A 21,071-nucleotide genomic window follows, 5' to 3' on the forward strand; every position below is an offset into this window, starting at 1 on the left:
GGTGACATTATCCTACTGCTGAATAGAGTAATGGGCAGCTCTCGGGGTGTGCCATTTGAGACATGGATGCACTACTTCATTGACGAGATCACCTCGGGAGTCAAGATGTTCAATTGGTCCCGCATAATCAGTAATGATCTCCATGAACAATTGACAAACTTGGAAAAGACAGTCATTTTATATGAGCTCTTATATTGTCTACCTATTGGCCATAAATTATAGATATTTCGGACTGATTTGCAAAGGCATAGTTGGCAATGGTGAAAATGAATTCAAATCTTATGACTGTTACCCGCAGCTACAACTTAGTGAGAAGAGCTATTTCAAGCGAGTGAATGATGCATTCCCGATGTATATCACAAGGACACTACAAGGGGGAACTCATCAAAGGCTATCTCCTGAAGCTAAGAGTTTAATCAACAAGTATGGATCTTGGTTTATCTAGTTTCTGAAATTCACATACATAAGAGTTCAAGGTTTTACCGATTGACCTTATTGACTTCCGATCTATCCCACCAACAGAATGGTCTTGCTAGAAGTACTTAGACAGTTGGAGACATATCAAAGCTTCAAAAGAATAAGGCAGAAGGCAGCTATTTCCTTCCCATTCTTTATTGGAAATATGCTAGAGTCTTGTCCAATAACATGGGTAGTTGAAAGTGCCAGGCCAGAGATGCAATGGTATCCCTTCACATTCTGTTGTTCCAGAGCTAACTATGATCCTCACAACAATTTTGGGACAGTAAATGGTGAGAGATACATGCATAGAGTGGACTTAGAAGATTTTTGGGTAGATGCTGCAAATGAATTTGATGCCAGGAAGAGACTATGGTCCAGATTACCAGTAAGCTTGATCAAAATTACTCAACTTTTCCGTGTACCTGATCAGTTGGAAGATAATGCAGAATACACTCAGCCACACTTTGACGAGAATACACCTCTTCCGCTTGTCAGATGGTTAGACCCTAAGCATGCAGACTTGGCTACTTTAATTCGGCCAGTTGTGAAGTATTCTCGTTGGTGGGTCAATCAACAAATTCATGGATTAAGACAGAGAAATTTGACCTTGACTTATGACCTAATGGGTGAAGCAGAAGAATGTTCTTCAAATGCAGAAGCATCTTAAAGTGCCATATTGATTGAAAGTGCTAAAAAGAAAGGAGAAGTAGGAAGCTCTTCAAGAACAAAAGGGAAGAAACAAAGGATAAAACCATCTCATTCTACCGCATCAGGGAACATAATTGATACATTGGCTATTGATGAGTCATTGGTGGATATGGAGATTCCTTCCCCAGTTCATGGAGGAAATGTAGAGTTAATCCATCAAGAAGATGAAGAGCCCCCGTCTCTTACAAGCACATAAATATTGGAGTCAGATAATGAAATGGATATTCTGGGCAATGAATTTTAGGAGGGAATGATTTTTCGCTTTTCGAGGAGGCTAGGTTATGGCATGTGAAGAGAATGATCAGGAAGTGGAAGGCATTGAACAACCCACTATTCCTGATTGGTTGAAGGAAAGATTGAAAGTAAAGACACAAGTAATAGAAATTCAAAAAGAAGATGATATGGCCGACTTCTTGGCTAGATTAGAACAGGTTGTTGTAAAGAAGGCAGCCAAAAGGTTTTCCACCATCCAGAGAGATGAAGCCGACTGTGGCACGGTGCAGATTTTTGTGCCAAAATTAGACAAGGCAAAAGAAGATTTTGCTCCTCATGAATATGCAATCACTACAATCAATTTGGGACCAACTACTAAGAGTTAGGAAGTTGAAGACTTGAATAATTTAGTCGCTTCCATGAATGCAAGACTGGACAAAGAAGTAGGAAAGAAAAGGGAATACAAAAGAGAAGTTGAGTGCTTGAGGGAATACATTCAACACTTGATTTAAGCTGCTCAATCAAGCCAATCCAAAAGTTCCTCCACTTTTAAATTCATCGGAGACAGTCAGATATTCTAAGGAAGAAGTAGTTACGGCCATAGAAACCAAAGAATGAATGGCAAATGAAAAAGAAGAAGCAACGACATTTGCGGACAAACTGAGACTTACATATGGGCAGACTTCCTTCCTGCTCTCCAGAATTGCAAGCATGGCGGAAGCATGGACTGATCTCAAGGACATTCAAGACAGGATTATCTCGTGCCTTAGAGTATTGTAGGGCATGCATAAACAGGAATTGATTAACAAAGAGATAATTGTAGCAGGGGCCGCCTATGATTTTAATGCATGGCATTGGACATTAGTTGCACGCAGTGAAGTTTTGGAGAAGGTAAAGGCAGATAAAAGAGATTCAAGACAAGATCTTCCTTGTAGCTGCAGATGTGCTCGAGAAAGAAACAATTAGAGAAAGTGATATGCAGTTGGAAAGCCTAAAGCTTAGAATTTAGGAGATTTTCTTCCCCATCACAAGACTAGTCCTAAAACAGAGTTTGGCTAAGGCATCAAAATTCTTGTTTGTCTGAGATGCCTTCTAGAAACAGGAGCTGGAGTGGGAGATTGTTTTTGCCGCTTGCACATATGATTTGGATGGATGGGAATACAGGATCAACATGTTGCCACATGTCACCATGGAAGAGGTCAACTCAATTGTATCCAAATTCATTGAACAACTTGCTGCCTGAGAAGATAAGGATGCACCTCTTAGGAGATGGCTAACTACGCCACTTGTCTAGCATGCATTTGTTTCTAGTTTTATTTTTTAGAAACTCTATCTAGGGTTGTGGTGTCTTAATCTTGACTGTTGATCTTAGATTGATCTCGGCCATTCATTCATTTTTCAGAAATCTATATAAACTCTCATTCTCTCATTTCATTGTGGTGGAGAGATTTATGAAATTGTTGCTTAGAGCTACTTGAATAATAAAAGTTCATTTGCAAGTGTTTGCCTTGAAATCTTATTGATATTAAGTGGTTGCATGGCTGCGTATCTTTCTTCAACAATAGAATAGAATAGAATAGATTCGCTTAAAGTAATTTGCTTTGAAGTTGTTAGATGAATGAAGGATTGATAGTTTAGATTTGTGAAACTTTTGCTTATACTTTCTTTGGATGGATGATTTTCGTTCAATGTGTAAAGTTAGCCCGAGCTTTTGATGTGGATGCTTAACTTCTACTTTGAGTAATATTGTTCAATTGTTGGTATTATTCATAAGTATGAAAATCTTGAGCACAACCTTAGAAGATTGCACCCACTTTGCGTAGTTGTCCAAGAGTGGTGAAACAAAGTGTTGTTATTGGTTTCACCCAGTCTTTACTGTCTCTTGAGTTCATAGGAATAGCTTTCTTTTGAACCCTTATCCTTTTTATCCTTTTTTGAGGAAGTCCAAAATCTGAAAATCCAAAAAAAGAAAAAAAGAAAAAGCATTCATTTCCATATTTGTCTAAGTCCTAGCTTGTGAATGATATTAGTCGAGCGTAAGTCCCTCTTGTATTTCAGCATACATAACCAAGGAAGCTATCCAACATAAAGTCGCCCGTTTGGACATATAGACCTTGGAGTCGCCTTGTGGTCTTTCTCGCAATCTTGGCACAAGTGGTGATTTTCTTTAGGAGAGGATAGAGTATCCTTGGATATTTTATTTTAATGTTCGGTATATGATAAAACGTACACCAACACTACGTACCTACATACAAATGGACCCAGCAAAATTAGATTCTAAATTGGCAAATGACATCGAATTTGGAATCACTAGAGTAGTGAGAAGGTTTCTATCTAACATTTGAAATCTTCATAGAATTTCTATTGTGTACTTCCCTTGACTTAAGAAGACTTCTCTTGTACCTTGCTAAACTTCAAGACCCAAGAAATAATGCATAAGGTTGATACCTTTCATGTCAAATTTAGAAGCCAGTTTCCTCTTACACAATTTTATGAGTTTCTCATTACTTCTTGTAAGAATAAGCTCATCCACATACAAGACTAAAACAATAGATCAGATTTATCAAATTATTAATACAGATTAGGATTTGTAATAGTTTAAGTGAGACTCAAAATAAGTATTCATGAATCCTAGAGTACTAAGCAGTTTTTTAGCTTGTATGCATGCACATCCTACCCATGCATCTCAAACTTTGTGGGTTGATTTTTTATAAACCTCTTCATCTATGTTGCCATTAAAAAACACTATTTCTACATACAGTTGATATAAAAGCTAGCTAAAATAAGAAGCAAGAGATATTCATGCAACAGTAAACTGTAGCAATTGAAGCAAAAGTCTCATCATTCAACTCCATGTTTTTAAGAGAACCACATGCAATTAATTTGGGCTTGAATTCTGAAAAGGGGATATGACACGTCTAATCTTTTATTGAGCTAAACAATGCAAGTGTCTAGTCATAGGATGTACTTTCAGTCAAAAAAAAAAAAAATTTTCAACCTTGAGTTGAAAAGCATGTTAGCCTTTTGCCTAGGTGAATTTAAAAAGACATACTTTTAGTTTTATTTAGAATGAATATGAATATCAAGTGCATATTGTTCATAATAGGTTAGTTTTTGTTTGAGAGGGAGCTTTTTCTTCTAATTTGAAGAGCAGTTCTATTGTGCATCTTTACTTTATTGTGTTGCATTGAAAGGTGCTAATTAAAATGCTAATACTTTCTAGTAGATAATAATAATTTAATACATTTGTCGCTCTCACTGATGAGACTTTTAATTGTAGACAGTGATTGAAGTTTATATTTCAGTTAGGCATTCAATATTTTGATGAAGTAGAAATTTGAAACTTATATGTGAAAATAGACCTTGAAAATGAATAATTACTAGTCATAGAAGAATCTTGAGAAGATACAATCATGATTCAAAGACATGGGGTAGAAATCATGCTTAAACTTCAAATATTTGTGAAGGCACTTTGAAATTTCATTGACAAAAATTTGGAATAAATTAAAACTGCCAAAATTCAATTAAAGAGTCAAGTTTCTATTTACACATTCACTAATAAATAGAAATAATGCTTCTTATCAATTTTACCACCATATGCCCAATGATGCTACTTTTTGTTGTGCTCCTTTGGATAGCACCAAAGGCAGGATATTGTATTTCTATCTCACAAATCGGGTTCAAACATCAATACCCTCAGCTCAATAGCAAATCAAACTGATGAAGATGTGTATGATGATGATGGATTTTTTTTAGCATGGTAAGAAACCATATATGATGGGTTGGACAATAGCTCCAGGAGTTTGCCAGCAGATGACTATAACAGCTAAAATGTACTAGCTTTTATCGGCAATGGGACACAACTTAAGTCACCAATGGAAGAAATTATTTCCCTAATTACAGACATAATTTAACTTTAACATATGTACCTTATCTATAAGCAATACTTTTTATTCACTCCCTTCTGATGTGTTAATTTTTTAAAAGCAAAAATGTAATTAGGTAATTGTAAATTTGATGTTTTCAAAAGATGGGATGATTAAAACCTTGTCTTATACCTATGCTGCACTTCATTTCTCTGTGCCATGACCAGTGTGCACCCATTATATATGTATATTGAATTCAGATGATCTCAATTAATAGTGTTCTGATTTGCATTAGTTTTTTAATCCTGTCCATCCTTAGCCTGTATGTTGAATGTGCAGTTCGTCTTGTATTGGGGAGCATCGTTCTCGCATCTTTGCATCATTTCCGCATGCAGGTATATTTGAATTGTTTAACATGTTTAGGAAATGCCATTCACTTTATATGTGCAAATTATGAAAGGGCTTTGTTATAAGAATTGATATTTATTCTTAACTGTCAGGTTCTATGATGACCTTGGGATTGGATAATTAATTTTGTAGCAACCTAAAGGACCAATCCTATCCATGTTTTAAAGCTTCAAGAGGAAAGGATCCATTGAAATGAAAGTGAAGTTGGAACGTATGTTACCATGTTCAAACTTGGCAACAAACAGACTTGAAGGGTATCCTTAGTGTTGTGACCTTTTCACACATCATCCCACTGGAAATGGGGACCCCCTTTTTGCTTGCTTAGATTAGATGCTTTAGTTGTTTTAGGGTTTTGATTCAGCAATAATTTGATCTCTAAGGTATTTTTCTCTAGGGAGTTTGCAAGTTGAGCTAGTTCAGGTGGAAGGTCTCCAAGATTTTAAGGTTGATCAAGCATACAACATTGACAATTTTGTCAAGTAATGCAAGTATTGCCATTCACCTTGCTAGAATTGCTAGAATTCTGTCATGTCTCCAGGTTGACAGGAAGGGTCAGTTTTTGAAAGGATAAAGTCTTCCTCACAAGTTAAAGAATCAAGACCTCCTTTGTATGTTCAAATTTTTTTTAGCTCTAGAGAAAGCGAGATTCTAAGGCAATCAATTTGGACAATTTTTCTCCACCAATGTGCAAGAGAGGGCTGCGTGCTAGTTCCTTCAAACAAGGAAGTTGATCAACTTTAGAAGGCAAAAATGTTAAGTTTGAAGGATCAATCAACCGTCAAGGTAAAAGAAAATTTCGACTTCCAACATATTGCAAGGCCTGCACACCAACTTAAGTTAATAAGGAAGGCCTGCGCAACAATTTAGGTTGCTTAGAAAGTAAAAATTGCTTAAGAAAAATATCAACCCTCAATAATAAGGAAGGTCTGTGCAACAACTTAGGTTGATGAGAAAGTAAAAAATTGCTTAAGTAAAATTTAAAGCCTCAAAGACATGGAAGAGATGCAAATCAACCTAAGTAAATGAGGAAGCAAAAACGCCTAAGTGGAATTTTAACCTCCTAAAACAAGGAAGAAGGGTGAGGATCAACTTAAGTTAACAAGGAGGAGGTTGCACATCAACTTAGGTTAACAAGGAAGAGGGGTGTGGATCAACTTAAGTTTATGTGGAAGGTAGGAAAGGTCAACTTACACAAACGTGGAAGGTGAAATTCCCCCTCATTTACTTCAAGAGATACAAGATAGTGTTTGGAAAATTAATGTTTACAATATATTTTAGGTGTTAGTATTTACTATTGTAATAGTGATGTTGTTAATAAACAACTCACTAATATAGGTTTGGATGGTTAGTCGTATATATTGTTGAAATAACAATATATCACAATCGTTAGTGGTTAATGTGTTATACCCTTGAATGGTATTCCGGGATATTTGTTATAACACCTCCCTATTAAATAGGAGGTTGTTTGGCTATGTAAGTGGCTATATATTAGCTATGTATTGAGTGTTGAAATGAGAAGCACGTATTAATTTATTTTGGATTTAGAGCTTCTTAATCTCTGTCCATATTTCCTATATGGTATCAGAGCCAAGTTATTCTCTGGACCTATTATTTAGTAACTAGATAACTACGAGAGAGTATTGGCATTCTGAAAGCCTTGGATCTCATAGCAAAATGAGTAAGTGATAGAGTGTTGCTGGAGGAGATTTGCATTCGTGAATATCATGAGATTTATTTCTTCTTTTGTAGTTGAAATTGCTATTATCTAGGCACAGATCAATACTCAAAAGCACACTTTGAGTGGAGTCAATGTAGAATCAGTAGCAGAGGTCTTTCTCTTCGTGTTCAGGGGAGTGAAGCTCCAGTTTTCACAATCATCTGATTGCTGGCATGACCTGCACCCTCATTACTCACGGGCTGATCAATATCCGTCTCTATTGTTCGTCACAGGTCTGTCATGAAGAATTACAGAGATGATATATTTTGTGCGATTTTGTGAGCGATAAGGTTTTTGCCAACATTATTGTTTGGTTCTTTTTTGATCGGTTTTTTCCTACATAGTGGTCACACTTTGATCACTCTTGTTGGCTTCATCGAATCTGGTTGGGGGCTCTGTTATTATGAGCACACTTTCAATGGCATGTGGCTAGCCATTGCCCATCAGGCCTATCATATTTTGCGAAGGCAATATCTTTGGCAGCGTGTAAGAACCCTTACTAACTTTGCCCTTAAATCATTGATTTCTACCCTTGGGAATTTTGTCAAACACTTGTCTTGCAAAGTCTGTACTTGCTGTTATGAGTTTTCTGTTTGTATTGTTTGGGTCTTGTACACTGCAATTAATGTTTTGAATGCCTCTAACCATGAAAGATTGACTAACAAAGTCATAGAAATGATATGCCAATTGATTTTGATTTTTAACATGCATATAAGTAACTAAAAATAACAACTACAACTGCTTGACAAATCATCAAACACTTGGCATGCAAACTAGAAATTATGTGGCAGCAGCATAATGAAGTTTTTATTAGTTATTCTCACACCAAATAGTTACAAAGGTATAACATGTAATTTCCAAAACTTATGACAGCAAAATTAGAGAACCTGATATGTAAAATGCTTGCTGCAAATGATGGTCTCCACTCTTCAATGGACTGCCAATTAAACGCGTTCCTGCTGTAGCTACGAATAATTTGCCAATTAAATGCCTGATTTCTTAGTACTGTAGCATGTCACTATTCATGCCACTGTAGCGTTTCACTATTCACGGATTACTGTAGCGCGAGTACTGTAGCGTCTACTGTAGCGCGGGTACTGTAGCAGCAATTGTATCTTGAAATGATTGCTTCAATTCTGATTTTTAATGGCTGCCAAATGAAACTGTAGGTCTGCAATTGATAGATATTCGAAAATCTGCATACCCTAGATGTCTTCCCTTCTTTTTAAAGCCCAAATAGAACTCCAGAATGAAGCTCTCCTGAAATGCCAAATTCAGTGGATATTTCACCACCTCAAATGGTTGCAACACTGAAGAATTGTCGCTCTCCAATGGCTGACGGAATCAGAAACCCTTGGCTTCTTCTCCCAAGTTCATAACAAACAAATATCAATTCTCTGGATGGATCCCATAAAATGAGCTCTTAAGTCCCTTTTTATTCTTTCTTATGAGAGCTCGAACACTTTCTTGGCCAATGTGGGATTAAAGACATATTCACACATTATAATATTAAAGTGACTTTATTATTATAAAGTTACTTTATAACTTTATAATAACATTAAAATATTTAAATAAATCACTTAAGTCACTTTTAATTAAATTAATTAAATATAAAGTCACCTTTTTTTATTTTATTTTATTTAATGACTTAATAAGAAATTAATTTAATCAATTTCTCCTTATTTCTCCACTTAGCCTTCGGAGAATGTAAAGGCTAAGAACTCCACTGAGATGCTAAAAAGGTGGGGACATTACACAGCGTGGTGGGAGGTTTAGTAGACCAGTGAATCCTTTATTTGTAGAGGCTCAATTTACCTGTGCTTAGCGAGCAAATGGAAAATAACGAATGTGGCTTTGTAATTGACCAGCACCTTCGACTCTATTCGTCCATCCTCTCTTCTCTCAGCAAACATCATCGCATTCTGCAGTTGCTTTGACCGACAGACTCTTTTGATGTGGCGATTTTGTTATTAAAATTGGGCTTCTTCATTTGTTAGCTCATGCTGCAGATTCTTTACTATAGGTAGATCCATTTTTTGTTCGGCGTACCCTTTATTTGGCTTCCTTTGTAATTTGGATATTTTGTGTCATAAAGGTCAAGTTGTTTCAATTTTAGAATATAGTCATCTTAATGAATAATTGTAATCTTATTAATAGTGTGTCTATCAAGAACAAAAATGATATAATTGTAATTGGATGCATCGTCGTTGGTACACGACATCCATCTAGAGGGGGGGCGTTGTAAAATTGACCTTAAAAAAATTTGCTAAGTAAGAAGCAAATCTATTGGACGTTGGGGGTTAATCAGCGACCTCTCGTCAGTCACCAACGATGGGGCTGCACATCAGACATGGTGACATTTTTTCAATTGTGTATTTGCTACCAGTTGCAAATGATGTGATGTGTGCTTCAGATTTTTGGCTTTCTACTTTACGTAGCGTGTGGGATGCTGGAAGGGCAATTGTATAGAAAAGAAGCTAACATCTGTGTTCCTCTGACTATGGAGATCCTCTGACTGCCATACTTCGTCAGAAGATGATTGACTAGTGAATATGTTCACTGGCAATTATGATCATGTGCAGCAAGATCCAGAGAGCAAGATCTAGACATTGGTATGCAGTTTTATGTGATTTGCTTTCTTTTCAGTGCTCCTGTGTGGTTTGAATAAGTGGAAATTTCACATTGGGGGGGGACATAACATAAATGCTCCATTTCAATTTCGAGCTAAATCGGCTAAAGTCAAGGGCAACTTCCAGTGGCAGTGACAGTTTCCTATGTTGTTCGAGATCAGATGGCAGCGGTCGACAGCAGTGACTGCAATTGAGAACATTTGGTTCTCATAGATGTAATGTGAAATCATTCCCGGTTTTGTTTTGTGTGAGTTGCATTTCCTATATTTTCCCCCGACGTTGGAGAAATATAAGCACTTGTGTAAGTCAGTTCATGGATCTTGAAAGGGTTTGTGGGAGGAATGTTAGGAAAATTAATGTTTACATTTTTTTTTTGGTGTTAGTATTTACTATTGTAATAGTGATGTTGTTAATAAACAACTCACTAATATAGGTTTGGATTGTTAGTCGTATATATTGTTGAAATAACAATATATCACAATCGTTAGTGGTTAATGTGTTATACCTGTGAATGGTATTCTGGGATATTTGTTATAACACCTCCCTATTAAATAGGAGGTTGTTTGGCTATGTAAGTGGCTATATATTAGCCATGTATTGAGTGTTGAAATGAGAAGCATGTATTAATTTATTTTGGATTTAGAGCTTCTTAATCTCGGTCCATATTTCCTATAGATAGACGTTGGGAGAGATGAGATTTAAATTTAACCTCCTTGCAACTCAAAGAAGAATGACATGAAGCGAACTCAGCCTCACAAGCAATAAAGGCGAATTTTAAGAAGATACAATTCATGAATGTTTTAGATGAAGTCGGCTGGAAAGTGAAAGACATTAAGGCAAAACAAATTTAGCAAGCAAGGGAAGAGATGTTTAACCAAACATAAGTTGCTTGGGCAAATCCAAATACAAAGCGATTTGAATTACAAAAAATTAAAAAACATCTTATCAGGTTGGCTTATATGCTAAATGAAAGGGTGTGATTCCTTTGGAGAATTCAAAAGAGCAATAAAAAAAACATTTTATTTGCTAAGTTGGCCTCCCTAAGAAGGTGGAAGGGTGCGACTTTCTATTCAAAGCTTATATAGGAGGAGAGGGAAGCCTTTTTCATTGGAGTAAATTTAAATCGAATTATCTCTGCCTTTCTAAACTCGCACAGAAGCAGAGTTGTCTTAAGATCACTTCAAGAGCTCTATCAAATTTGCCTAAGGAGAAAAGAGGAATCCACCAGCCTCCATCAAACAAGCATGTTTCGAATCTTCATCAAAGAAAGACTTGCAAAATCATTCTAAGGATAAAAATTCAGAAAATTAATTCCAAAAGGAGTATTTCGAAATTGCCTTAAGAAGATACAGCTGGAGTGAAGATTTTCAAACATCAAGGAGCAAATATTTTGTGTGGAAGAAGAATCTAAGGGGCTGGTCGATGACCAAAGCCCAAATCATTTTTATCAATTCTGATTTCTGGGTGGTGACTAACTTCATTCATCCTTGACTCAAAGATAAAATCACAAAACTTGATCAATCACACAAGAAATTTTGAGAGAAGGATATATCTCAGATTTCTGAGTAATAATCGGACTTCTTTAGAGTCACAAGAATCTGGTTTTGTAATGTAATTTGAATGAACTGTCATGTTATTTTCCAGAATTTAACATAGATGATTCCAAATTTTGATTTTGCAAATCTGAAAGCATTTGTATTCACAAGAAAAAATCAGAATTTTGAAATATTTTTTGAATTAAGTTTTAAAATATCCTTCAAATATTCTAACTTCCAGCTGCGTACAGGAACATGTCAGGAGAAGGTACAAGGAAAGATCAGATGAAGACAGCGCTCAAAGGCTTCTATCCGGAATCTCAAATAACATCAAGGTGGAAGAAAGTTGGGGACACCAACTTGGAGCAACTCGACTTGACCAAGTTCAAGAGGAGGATGTTCAGCACACGGGATCAAATGCCTTGGTGACCAACATGATTAAGAACAGAATTTATCAAGCCGCTGGCTTCCCACCAGCAGTCCAATGCAATTAATTAATGGTGGAGTGTGCAAGACACTACAATCCTCAAGGAAGGTCAATAGTGGCGCCCAATGGAATGACTTCAGCACATCTTTCTGAAGAAGCAATTAGGGAGACATTTGGAATTCCTCGCTATGATGTGATGGTAAACATGACTAAGCAAGAATCAGAAGCTTTTTTTGAGAAGGCATCCTGAAGGTGTATGAATCTTATTACTTTGGATTGGGTAAGTGGACCAAAGAGACCACAATCCAAACTACCAAAGAGGCTTGTATACTCTGATTTTAAGGAAGAATATGGTGACATGGTTTTCATGCTGAATAGAATCATGGGATGTCCACAAGGAGCGATGTTCAAGACATGGATGTTTTGTTTTGTAGAGGAAGTCTCTCTAGGCTTAAAAATGATAAATTGGGCCAAGTTGATCAGCGACAACTTGGACATTGAGTTGAGAGAATTGGAAAGAACAAGAACATTTTACTTGAGTTCTTATGTGGTGTATGCATTGGCAAGGCACCTAAGATATAAAGGATTGATATACAAGGGTGAGGTAGGTATTAAGAAGGGACAACTCAAGGTTTATGATTGTTACCCTTAGCTGCATGTAAAGACCCCCGTCCTTCCTTCTATATACATTAGTTTGTATGGGTTGTCATTTTGACAAACACTTGGCAAATAATGTCACAAGTCTGATTTTTCTGAATTTGCAATGGGCTGCCTTGTTTGATACAGTCTTTTCACAAACAGTTTTTGAGGAATTTTGTCAATCAGTTGTCACGTACACATTCAGTGTACTGATTCTTTCTTATGGTAAGGGTTTGCTGCTGTGTTTTTACCTGGTGCTATTTTCTTTGAGTTTCAACCACAAAGTTGCCAACATTCATGAACAATACAAAACATACTTTTTACTTGCATTTGCACCAAAATGAAAATTTCATTGTACAAGTAATTCTGAGTTTTTTAGATTTGCACATTATATATTCAAGATACACATGATGATAACAGCACTCAATGATAAATATTTATATTCAAGAAAAGCAGAAATTTAATCCAATGAACCTGGAATATCTCCTGTGTAATGTATAATCTGCAGGGACAGCTTACTGCAGTCTTCTCCATCGAACTAATACCAAGGCTCACCCTTCATTTATAGACTCCAGCACTAAGAGAAACCAAGCACAGTGAATTTAGAACTTCGCCCAGCTCACAATGGTCAAGAACCACGCTCAGTACACAACATCTTCACTTCCAGGCAACTAGCAGCAGTAATGTTCCACACCCAACACTCAAACTTCACGCCCAGCTCATACATTGATGCTCAGAAATTAAGTTTAGCAAGCAGCAGGGCCAAACAGCATATGTAAGGTTAATTTGACTTGCTTTCTTGGAGGTCCAGCCACCACTCCAATTTTAATCTGCCACATCTGCAGGCCTAACAAATTGGGACTCCAATGAATGGGAAAAGAGTCCCTTCTGTTCCATTGGTGCTACTGAATTACTATTTCCAGCGCTGAGAGTGAGGGTCACTTTGCAAAATCTGAGACTGCGTTTCATCCCTGTAGCTACTATGTTGATGACTATGACAGCTGTGCGTTTCTAGGAATTAAATTAACCTCCCTTCTCAGTCACAAATTCAACCTACAACCTCCACACTTAATACAGAAACTGGATAAATACCTGTTCAAGTGCTGCGACTAGCATCCTACTAAGCTACTTCGAACAATCTGTAATGTCACATGCAGTGCCAATTTGTTTTAAAATATTTCTCAGACCTGGTCTTTCACAGGCGTAAGAAATGTAACCCAAGAGGGATTTCGTCCACGAGCCAGAAAAACTCTAGATTTCTCCAGAAATCCAAACTCCAAGAAAATACATAATTTTCAAGATGTCCCAATCTGCATTTAATGCTTTCATTTATAACTCTCATTGGGCTCATTTCCCAAGACACCGTGAATGTGGGATAAATAACTTCTTTTAAAAATATCACTTCTCTTAAGTGAATAAAGTGCACCTTTTAAAATAAAGTGACTTTATAACTAAATGTACTTTAATTTAATAGTCACTTTATTAATTTAAACTCCCTTTTTCCTTTGAAAATGACCCTTTCAATAATATAATAATATTTTGACATTGAAGGTCACTGTTTTATGCGCCCAAGATTTAAAACATTTCGCCCCGGTTCCAACGAGCTATAACACTAAGGTTGGAATTAAATATTTTAATTAAATTTAAGCAACCTTAGTAAAATAATTAAAATAACTCATTAATGCACCAAATTTGTGAAACCTTGTCAGAATACATCGGAATCAAATTCTGATTGCATCGGAGTGATCTTGATGATGAATAATAGCAAACGAGGCCAATTGGGTAGCTTACTAAAAACGGATGGCTTCTCCAAGATTCTTGGAGACCAATCCAGAGGCCAAAAATCACTTCGGAAAGTGGTGTATAACTCCAATAAACCAACTAAGCTCATCGGAAACATCAGATTACTCATCTGAACAAGCTAACGTGAACCCAAAGTGTCAGCTACTAAAGCTTGCTAGAGAACTTGAAAAATTGGGGACATTACACTACAATTGCATGAGAAGCAACACTTTAGGATAGTCAACAATGCATTCACAATGCATCTTACCCGGTTATTGCAAGGAGGAATACATAGAAGATTATCAAAAGGGGCTATGACGTTGGTCGAAAATTTTGGTTCATGGTTTATCCACCTTGGCGCACTGGTCCTAACTCAACTTATCGAGCTAACAGGCCTTTGACACCTTTCTCGACAACGATGCCAAAATGATAGGCCAACACTGGGGTAAAGAAATAAGAGTCTATCTGTCAATCTAGGACGTAAACTTGCAAAAGGTATCGGGGCTGTATGCCACAAAGGGGTGAAAGTCGTGAGATGAGTGGTTATGAATGCAACTATGAAAATAAACCCACAACAAAGAAAAATAACTCCAGCGATAGGAACTGTCGCTTCCTGATGTTAGGAACATCAACAACTTATTATCATTACAAAATTCAAATAAACCACAAACCACACATGCAAATGATACAAAAACAACATTTAATCAAAGAACGGAAATAAACACACTACTAAACGGAAATAAACACACTGCTAAACTACAAAGTAACCAGACGTCCCTAGAAGTGGGCCCTGCCTCCTTAGTCCGCTGGATGATAAAGCAAAACAACTTTCTTACACTACTGCTTCTATCATGAACAACACTATTTTATTTATCTGAAATAATACAACATTCTGATACATAGATCTGCTTACAATAATATGTGTATGATCCCTTGCCTTTGTTACAGTAGACCATATATATAGAGTTTGGGTGTTTAACAAACAATAACAAAGCAATGTAAAATGGTTTAGTTTGTTTTGTCACATGGCCATCAAACCACGAGGCAATGGTTCACATAAAACCTTTCTAGCTGGCTACAAATAATAGCAATTAAAAATGGAAGATTTTGATTTCCACGAACTGCAAATAAGAACATCTCTATCACTAAGTAAATCCGCTAGCAAATGAAATGAAGGTGACGGGAAGATAATAGATCCAAGAACATGGAACCTTGACTGCTGCCCACAAGATGTTTTGTTGTAACAACAGACAAAAATAGGAAACAAGAAGTTGGCGAGTTTGTCCTCCACGTGGTTTGGCTTCCCTCTATGATTTAGCTGAGTTGTTAAAAAGAAGAAAGCATTGGAAGCATTCATACAATAACTGAAGATCTGGCAGCTTGAACTAATAATGACGTGAGTAGAGTCCATTTGCAGAGCAACAAAATTGAGAGAAAACGTGGCCAATAATAACAAAATTGGCACATGCAATTAATAGCATAGCAAAAACTCTACAAATAGAAGATAATAATCCACATAGTCATCATGAGAAGTTTTAACCATTGCCATCGTGGTAGCTGACACTATCTGTTGAAAAGATGATAGAAAGAACTTATTGATTAAAAAGTAATACACAACAATTCCTGACCAGAAAGTGACAAGAAGGTTCTATATGACAGGAAATCTGCATGTTGCAAAACATATTTCCAAGGCTTAGAATAACAATACCTATTAGTAAAGACAATCAATAATCAATTCCAATATTTTACCTCAAAACAAAATTTAATATCACTTATTAATATTTAATCATATGCAACGTAAATGGTGAATGATATGAAAATGGAATATAAAAATGGATATGAACGTGCATGAAATAGGCTAGAATATGGCATAAAATGGAACATAATTTGCTCTCATCACCAGGCTCTCGGCTGTCCTAAAATGTAATTTTTGAGATACCCTTCCACCCATTTTTTGACTATCTTTGTTTGCACATCTATATATAGGTGGTAGCTAGTATTGGGAGTGAGCTTAATCCCACTCAATTTGAAGAGTTCCTACCAAAAAAGACTCAAGAACTTGCTGTTCTTGTCACTAACTATGCTCCTAGGCATCCTATGTAGTCTGAATATCTCTTTGAAGAATAAACCAACTACTTGTGCTGTTGTGTATGTTGTTGAGATGGTAAAGAAACGTGCAAATTTTGTAAGTCGGTCTACTAGAACATAAATGCAATTCTTACCCTGTACCTTCGATAGTCTAGTAATAAAGTTCATTGAGATGCACTCCCATTTCTAATTAGGAATTGACAGGGGTTGCAATAAACTAGTGGGTAGTGTTGATGTGTTTTTATGCACTTCATACACAGAATAAAATACCAAGGTAGCTTATCCTCTCTTGAACAAAATCCTCTTGAATGCTAAGCTATGTGATCATACGAGGTGACTCCAAGGTTTCTATTGTCAAGTCTTGATGTGTGGATAACTCAATGTTTTGATGTAATATTGCTGGAATCACAAGGGGGATTTACGTTTGTACTTGAAATCTTGCGTAAATATGGCTGGAACGTAGAAATTCACTTGATTTGAAAAAAGACAAAAGAAACTGAGGGTTAAGAAAGCTAATCTAATCCTAAGAATGTAAGAGACTATGAATGACTTAGCAAAACTCTACTAGCCTTTCTTTGCCATGCAAAGAACAACTCCACAAAGCTAGTGTGATTTTCTAAGGTAATCTTATGATGTGCAAATCACCACCAACATAGACACCATCAATGTGATGCATATCAATGGGTGAGTAGCAATCGAAGTTGAGCTTATATAAAGAGTTTAGTTGACCATGCACAGTATTTGGCAATCAGCAAAATTTAAGTAGTATGAACATGCAAATTTCACCATTAATCATCCACAATAACTTCCATCCATCTAATCAACATAAAACAAATGAGAAGTAGAGACCTTACAAATTGTTGAATCAACACATGAGATTCACCATATCTTCAATGAAAATAATATTTTTCTTGCAACAAAGTCTTGGCAACAATTTCCTTTTCTCCTACTCTACTCTATTTCTAACTACCTTCTAATGTCTTTTCTCTACTCACTAACAACCTTTATATAGAGGCCTCTTTACAATGAATGTCTTAGATTGATTCTCAAATCAATGGTTGAGATCTTACAACAAAGCCCTAATTAGGGTTTTCTACAACAAACTTCTTTTTGGCCAATGAAATAATTACAATGAATTGGACACACATCCATCTTGATTTCTAACCAATGAGAGTTGAGGTTAGGTACATAAAACAATATTTGATAAATTGCCATGTGTCACTTGCTCCACGTTTAGATGAATCAGGTTCAATGCACCTGGACGTGCTGACTTGTCACAACTTGAATGGTTTGAAAGTGAATAGAATGCCACCTTAGCTTGCTTGTACTAGCAATAATTCTTGGATTTTTGGAGGAAATTCAAGATTGTCCTATGTTCCCTCCTTGCATTGTTAAACTTGAAGTCTTTATGTTGCTGAATCTTGATGCATCATAAGGGGTTTTTAAAATATTAATAAAATAAAGTGTTTTGCCTCCAATTTGGATGTGAGAGTTAAGGGCAAAAGTGGACTTCCTATTTGAGGTTAATTGAAGCTTAGATGAGATCATTCAGGTTATTGATCTTTTGGAGCTTTGGCTGCAGCTTCTCTGGAAATCAAGATGTCATTATTAGAACAAACTTCCTCAACTGCTCCTTGAACACCCTATTTGTGCAACTTTGGAAAGTGGCTAGGGCATTTGTTAACCTAGAGGGCATCACTAGAAACTCAAAATACCCAAAATGACACTTGAAGGCGGTTTTCTCTATATCCTCCTGTCTCATCCGAATTTGGTTGTATCCCGATCTCAAATTTATCTTTGACAAATATCGAGCTCTATGCAGCTTATTTATCAACTCATCTATCGTCGGGATTGGGTACCTATTCTTGATTGTTTTCTTGTTCAAAAGCTTTTAAACAATACACATCTGCATTGTACCATCCTTCTTCTTAACTAGGACTATTGGTGATGCAAAGGGACTCTTGCTGGGTCTTATATGTCCCATCTCAAACAACTCCTTAATTGCCTTCTCAATCTTGTCTTTGTGCCTCTTAGTATGTCGATAAGGAGTTGTAATCACAAGTTTGGCTTCTTCTTCTAGCTCAATGACATGGTCCATACCCCTGTCAGATGGAACTCCAGGGGGAATACTCCCAAACACCTTTCTATGCTTGGATGGCACTAATTGAATATCTAGGTGGTAATTGTCCTTTTGCTGGTCTTGAATGTCTGGAACCTTGGGCATAATAAGACACTTTGTTGCTCACTCAATTTGATCTTATCTAATCAATCTCTCCATCCTTTTGAGTAATACTACCCTGAATCCTCCACTGGAAAGTCCTTTGAGTACCATCTTTCTCCCTTGATATTCAAATTTCATTTCCATCTTTTGGAAGTTGAAAGAGAACTACACAAGTGATGTCATCCGAACCATGCCAAGTATGACATCATTGTCCCCCATATCTACCACATAAAACTCATCTTGTAGTTGATAGTCTCCCTACGCCATAGTTAGATTTGAAATTTTGCGAGTACAAGGGATTTTATACTCATCTACTACCATCACCTTAAACCCATCACACTCCTATTTCTAGCCACTACCCTTTCATCAACAAAATTATGTGTTACTCTTGGGTCAATGAAAGAAGCTACTCGCTGCCCCTGTATAACACTCTTCACCTTGAAAGTAATCACTTTTTGTGCACTGGAGAGCTGGGAAAGGGTCCTATCTTCGTTGGGCTCCTCTTATGGAGTGTTTTCCTCTTCACCACTCTCTAAATCAGATGGCTGATCTGGTTTTCCTGTTGCTGATTCATCAGTAGAAAAATATTCTAATTGTTTTACTTTGGGTTTTAGGTATATGCTGCTCCTGTTGTTCTTTTTAGATAAAAAATACTAGGTTCTTTTTTGGTGTGATCTTTCAGACTAGATAGAAGGTGTAGAAGGGGTTTGTTATTTTTTTTTGTTTTTTGATGGATCAGCTGGAAGCTATAATAAATAGCTGCAAATACTAAATTTGAAAATAACACTAACATATGCAATTTAGGAGCTGAATATTCCAGATTTAGATGCTGATCAAAATATTGAATTTTTCTACAATATAACAGAAACCCAGTTCATCAAAAACCCTTACATATCAAAGCCAAACATACCCAGAATAGAATGGGAACCACTGCTGTAATTAAATCAGACCTGCAAATCCTTAGATTTGGTTGCCACACCTTCAATCCTGAGAGCCAAATGCTAGTGGAATGGTGGAATGATGCTTGCAGCCCTAACCGCCCAATTTGGTCCTATCAGACCCTTTAAAACCTGTGAATTCAGCTTCTACAAATTTGTAACAGCCCTATTAATGAATGAATCTTTTGTTCTATTGAATCCACCTGTTGCCTATAGGAAAATAAACTCAGATTTCCTTGACTATATCTCTTAACAGCATAGAAGACATCATCAGCGAGGAGATTTGTCCTTACTAACCCAAAAGATAGCCTCCAGAGAAGCTACAGCCAAAGCTCCAAAACATCAATAACTTGAATGATCTCATCTAAGCTTCAGTTGACCTTAAATATGAAAAATAAATTGAATGAATGATTCAATAATCGGATGATTACATTGAACGATATACACATGTATATATAGAGGTTACAAGACGATGTTCTATAATTAGAACATAACGTTAAAGTAAAAGATTAAAGAGCTAAATGCTAAATTAAGCGTGAAAGATAAATTAAGCTTAAAAGCTAAATAAAGCTTAAAAGCTAATTAACTAAAAAGCTAAATACATAAAAAAAGTAAATGACCATTAACCAAGGAACTAAAAATAGGTGACTAACATAGAATTAAATATTTTAATACCCTCCCTTAATGGTCATGCTAGCTATCACACCAAGCTGCCCTCTAAATTTGAGAAACTTTGCCGGGCTCAAGGACTTGGTGAGGATATCTGCAGTCTGATCTTCTGTAGGAATGTACTGCAGTATCACTGATCCATCTTCAACATGTTGGCGGATGAAATGACAATGAAGCTCCACATGCTTTGTCCGCTCATGGAAGACTGAATTTTTGGCTAATTTTAGAACCCCTTGATTATCACAAAACAAGGGAGTAGGTCCTGGTTGAGACATTTGCATGTCTGCAAACATCCTACATAGCCAAATTGCCTCACATGCTGCCTTAACAGTTTCCCGATACTCTGCTTCGGTCGAGGAAAGAGCTATTGCTTGTTGCTTCTTGCTGGTCCATGTGACTGCACCTGTACCCAAGCTGAAAACATACCCAGAAGTTGACTTTCTGTCATCAACACAACCTGCCCAATCTGAGTTTGTGAAACCAACTAGCCTAGGATCTTTGCTTCTGTTGTACAAAATGCCAAAATCGGATGAAATGACAATGAAGCTCCACATGCTTTGTCCGCTCATGGAAGACTGGATTTTTGGCTAATTTTAGAACCCCTTGATTATCACAAAACAAGGGAGTAGGTCCTGGTTGAGACATTTGCATGTCTGCAAGCGTCCTACATAGCCAAATTGCCTCACATGCTTCCTTAACAGTTCCCCGACACTCTGCTTCGGTCGAGGAAAGAGCTATTGCTTGTTGCTTGTTGCTGGTCCATGTGACTGC

At 36.7% G+C, this 21,071-nt stretch overlaps 1 protein-coding gene across 3 annotated transcripts in view; it reads left to right on the forward strand.

Moving 5' to 3' along the window:
• The window catches only part of LOC131036644 (dol-P-Man:Man(7)GlcNAc(2)-PP-Dol alpha-1,6-mannosyltransferase), a 229,051-nt gene that overhangs the window by 32,653 nt on the left and 175,327 nt on the right, over positions 1-21,071 (forward strand). For 2 of the 3 annotated variants that reach the window (XR_009104127.2, XM_057968579.2), the window contains exon 6: positions 5,586-5,641. Coding sequence is in view for 2 of the 3 variants with exons in the window: in XM_057968579.2 (XP_057824562.1) it covers positions 5,586-5,641 (56 nt within the window). In the remaining variant the exon portion in view is untranslated. Of the gene's footprint in view, positions 1-5,585; positions 5,642-12,233; positions 12,568-21,071 lie in introns of those variants that run through there. The other variant, XM_057968580.2, reaches the window with a different exon arrangement.

Source organism: Cryptomeria japonica, chromosome 1, assembly GCF_030272615.1.
Source record: "Cryptomeria japonica chromosome 1, Sugi_1.0, whole genome shotgun sequence".
NCBI classification, from domain to species: Eukaryota; Viridiplantae; Streptophyta; class Pinopsida; order Cupressales; family Cupressaceae; genus Cryptomeria; species Cryptomeria japonica.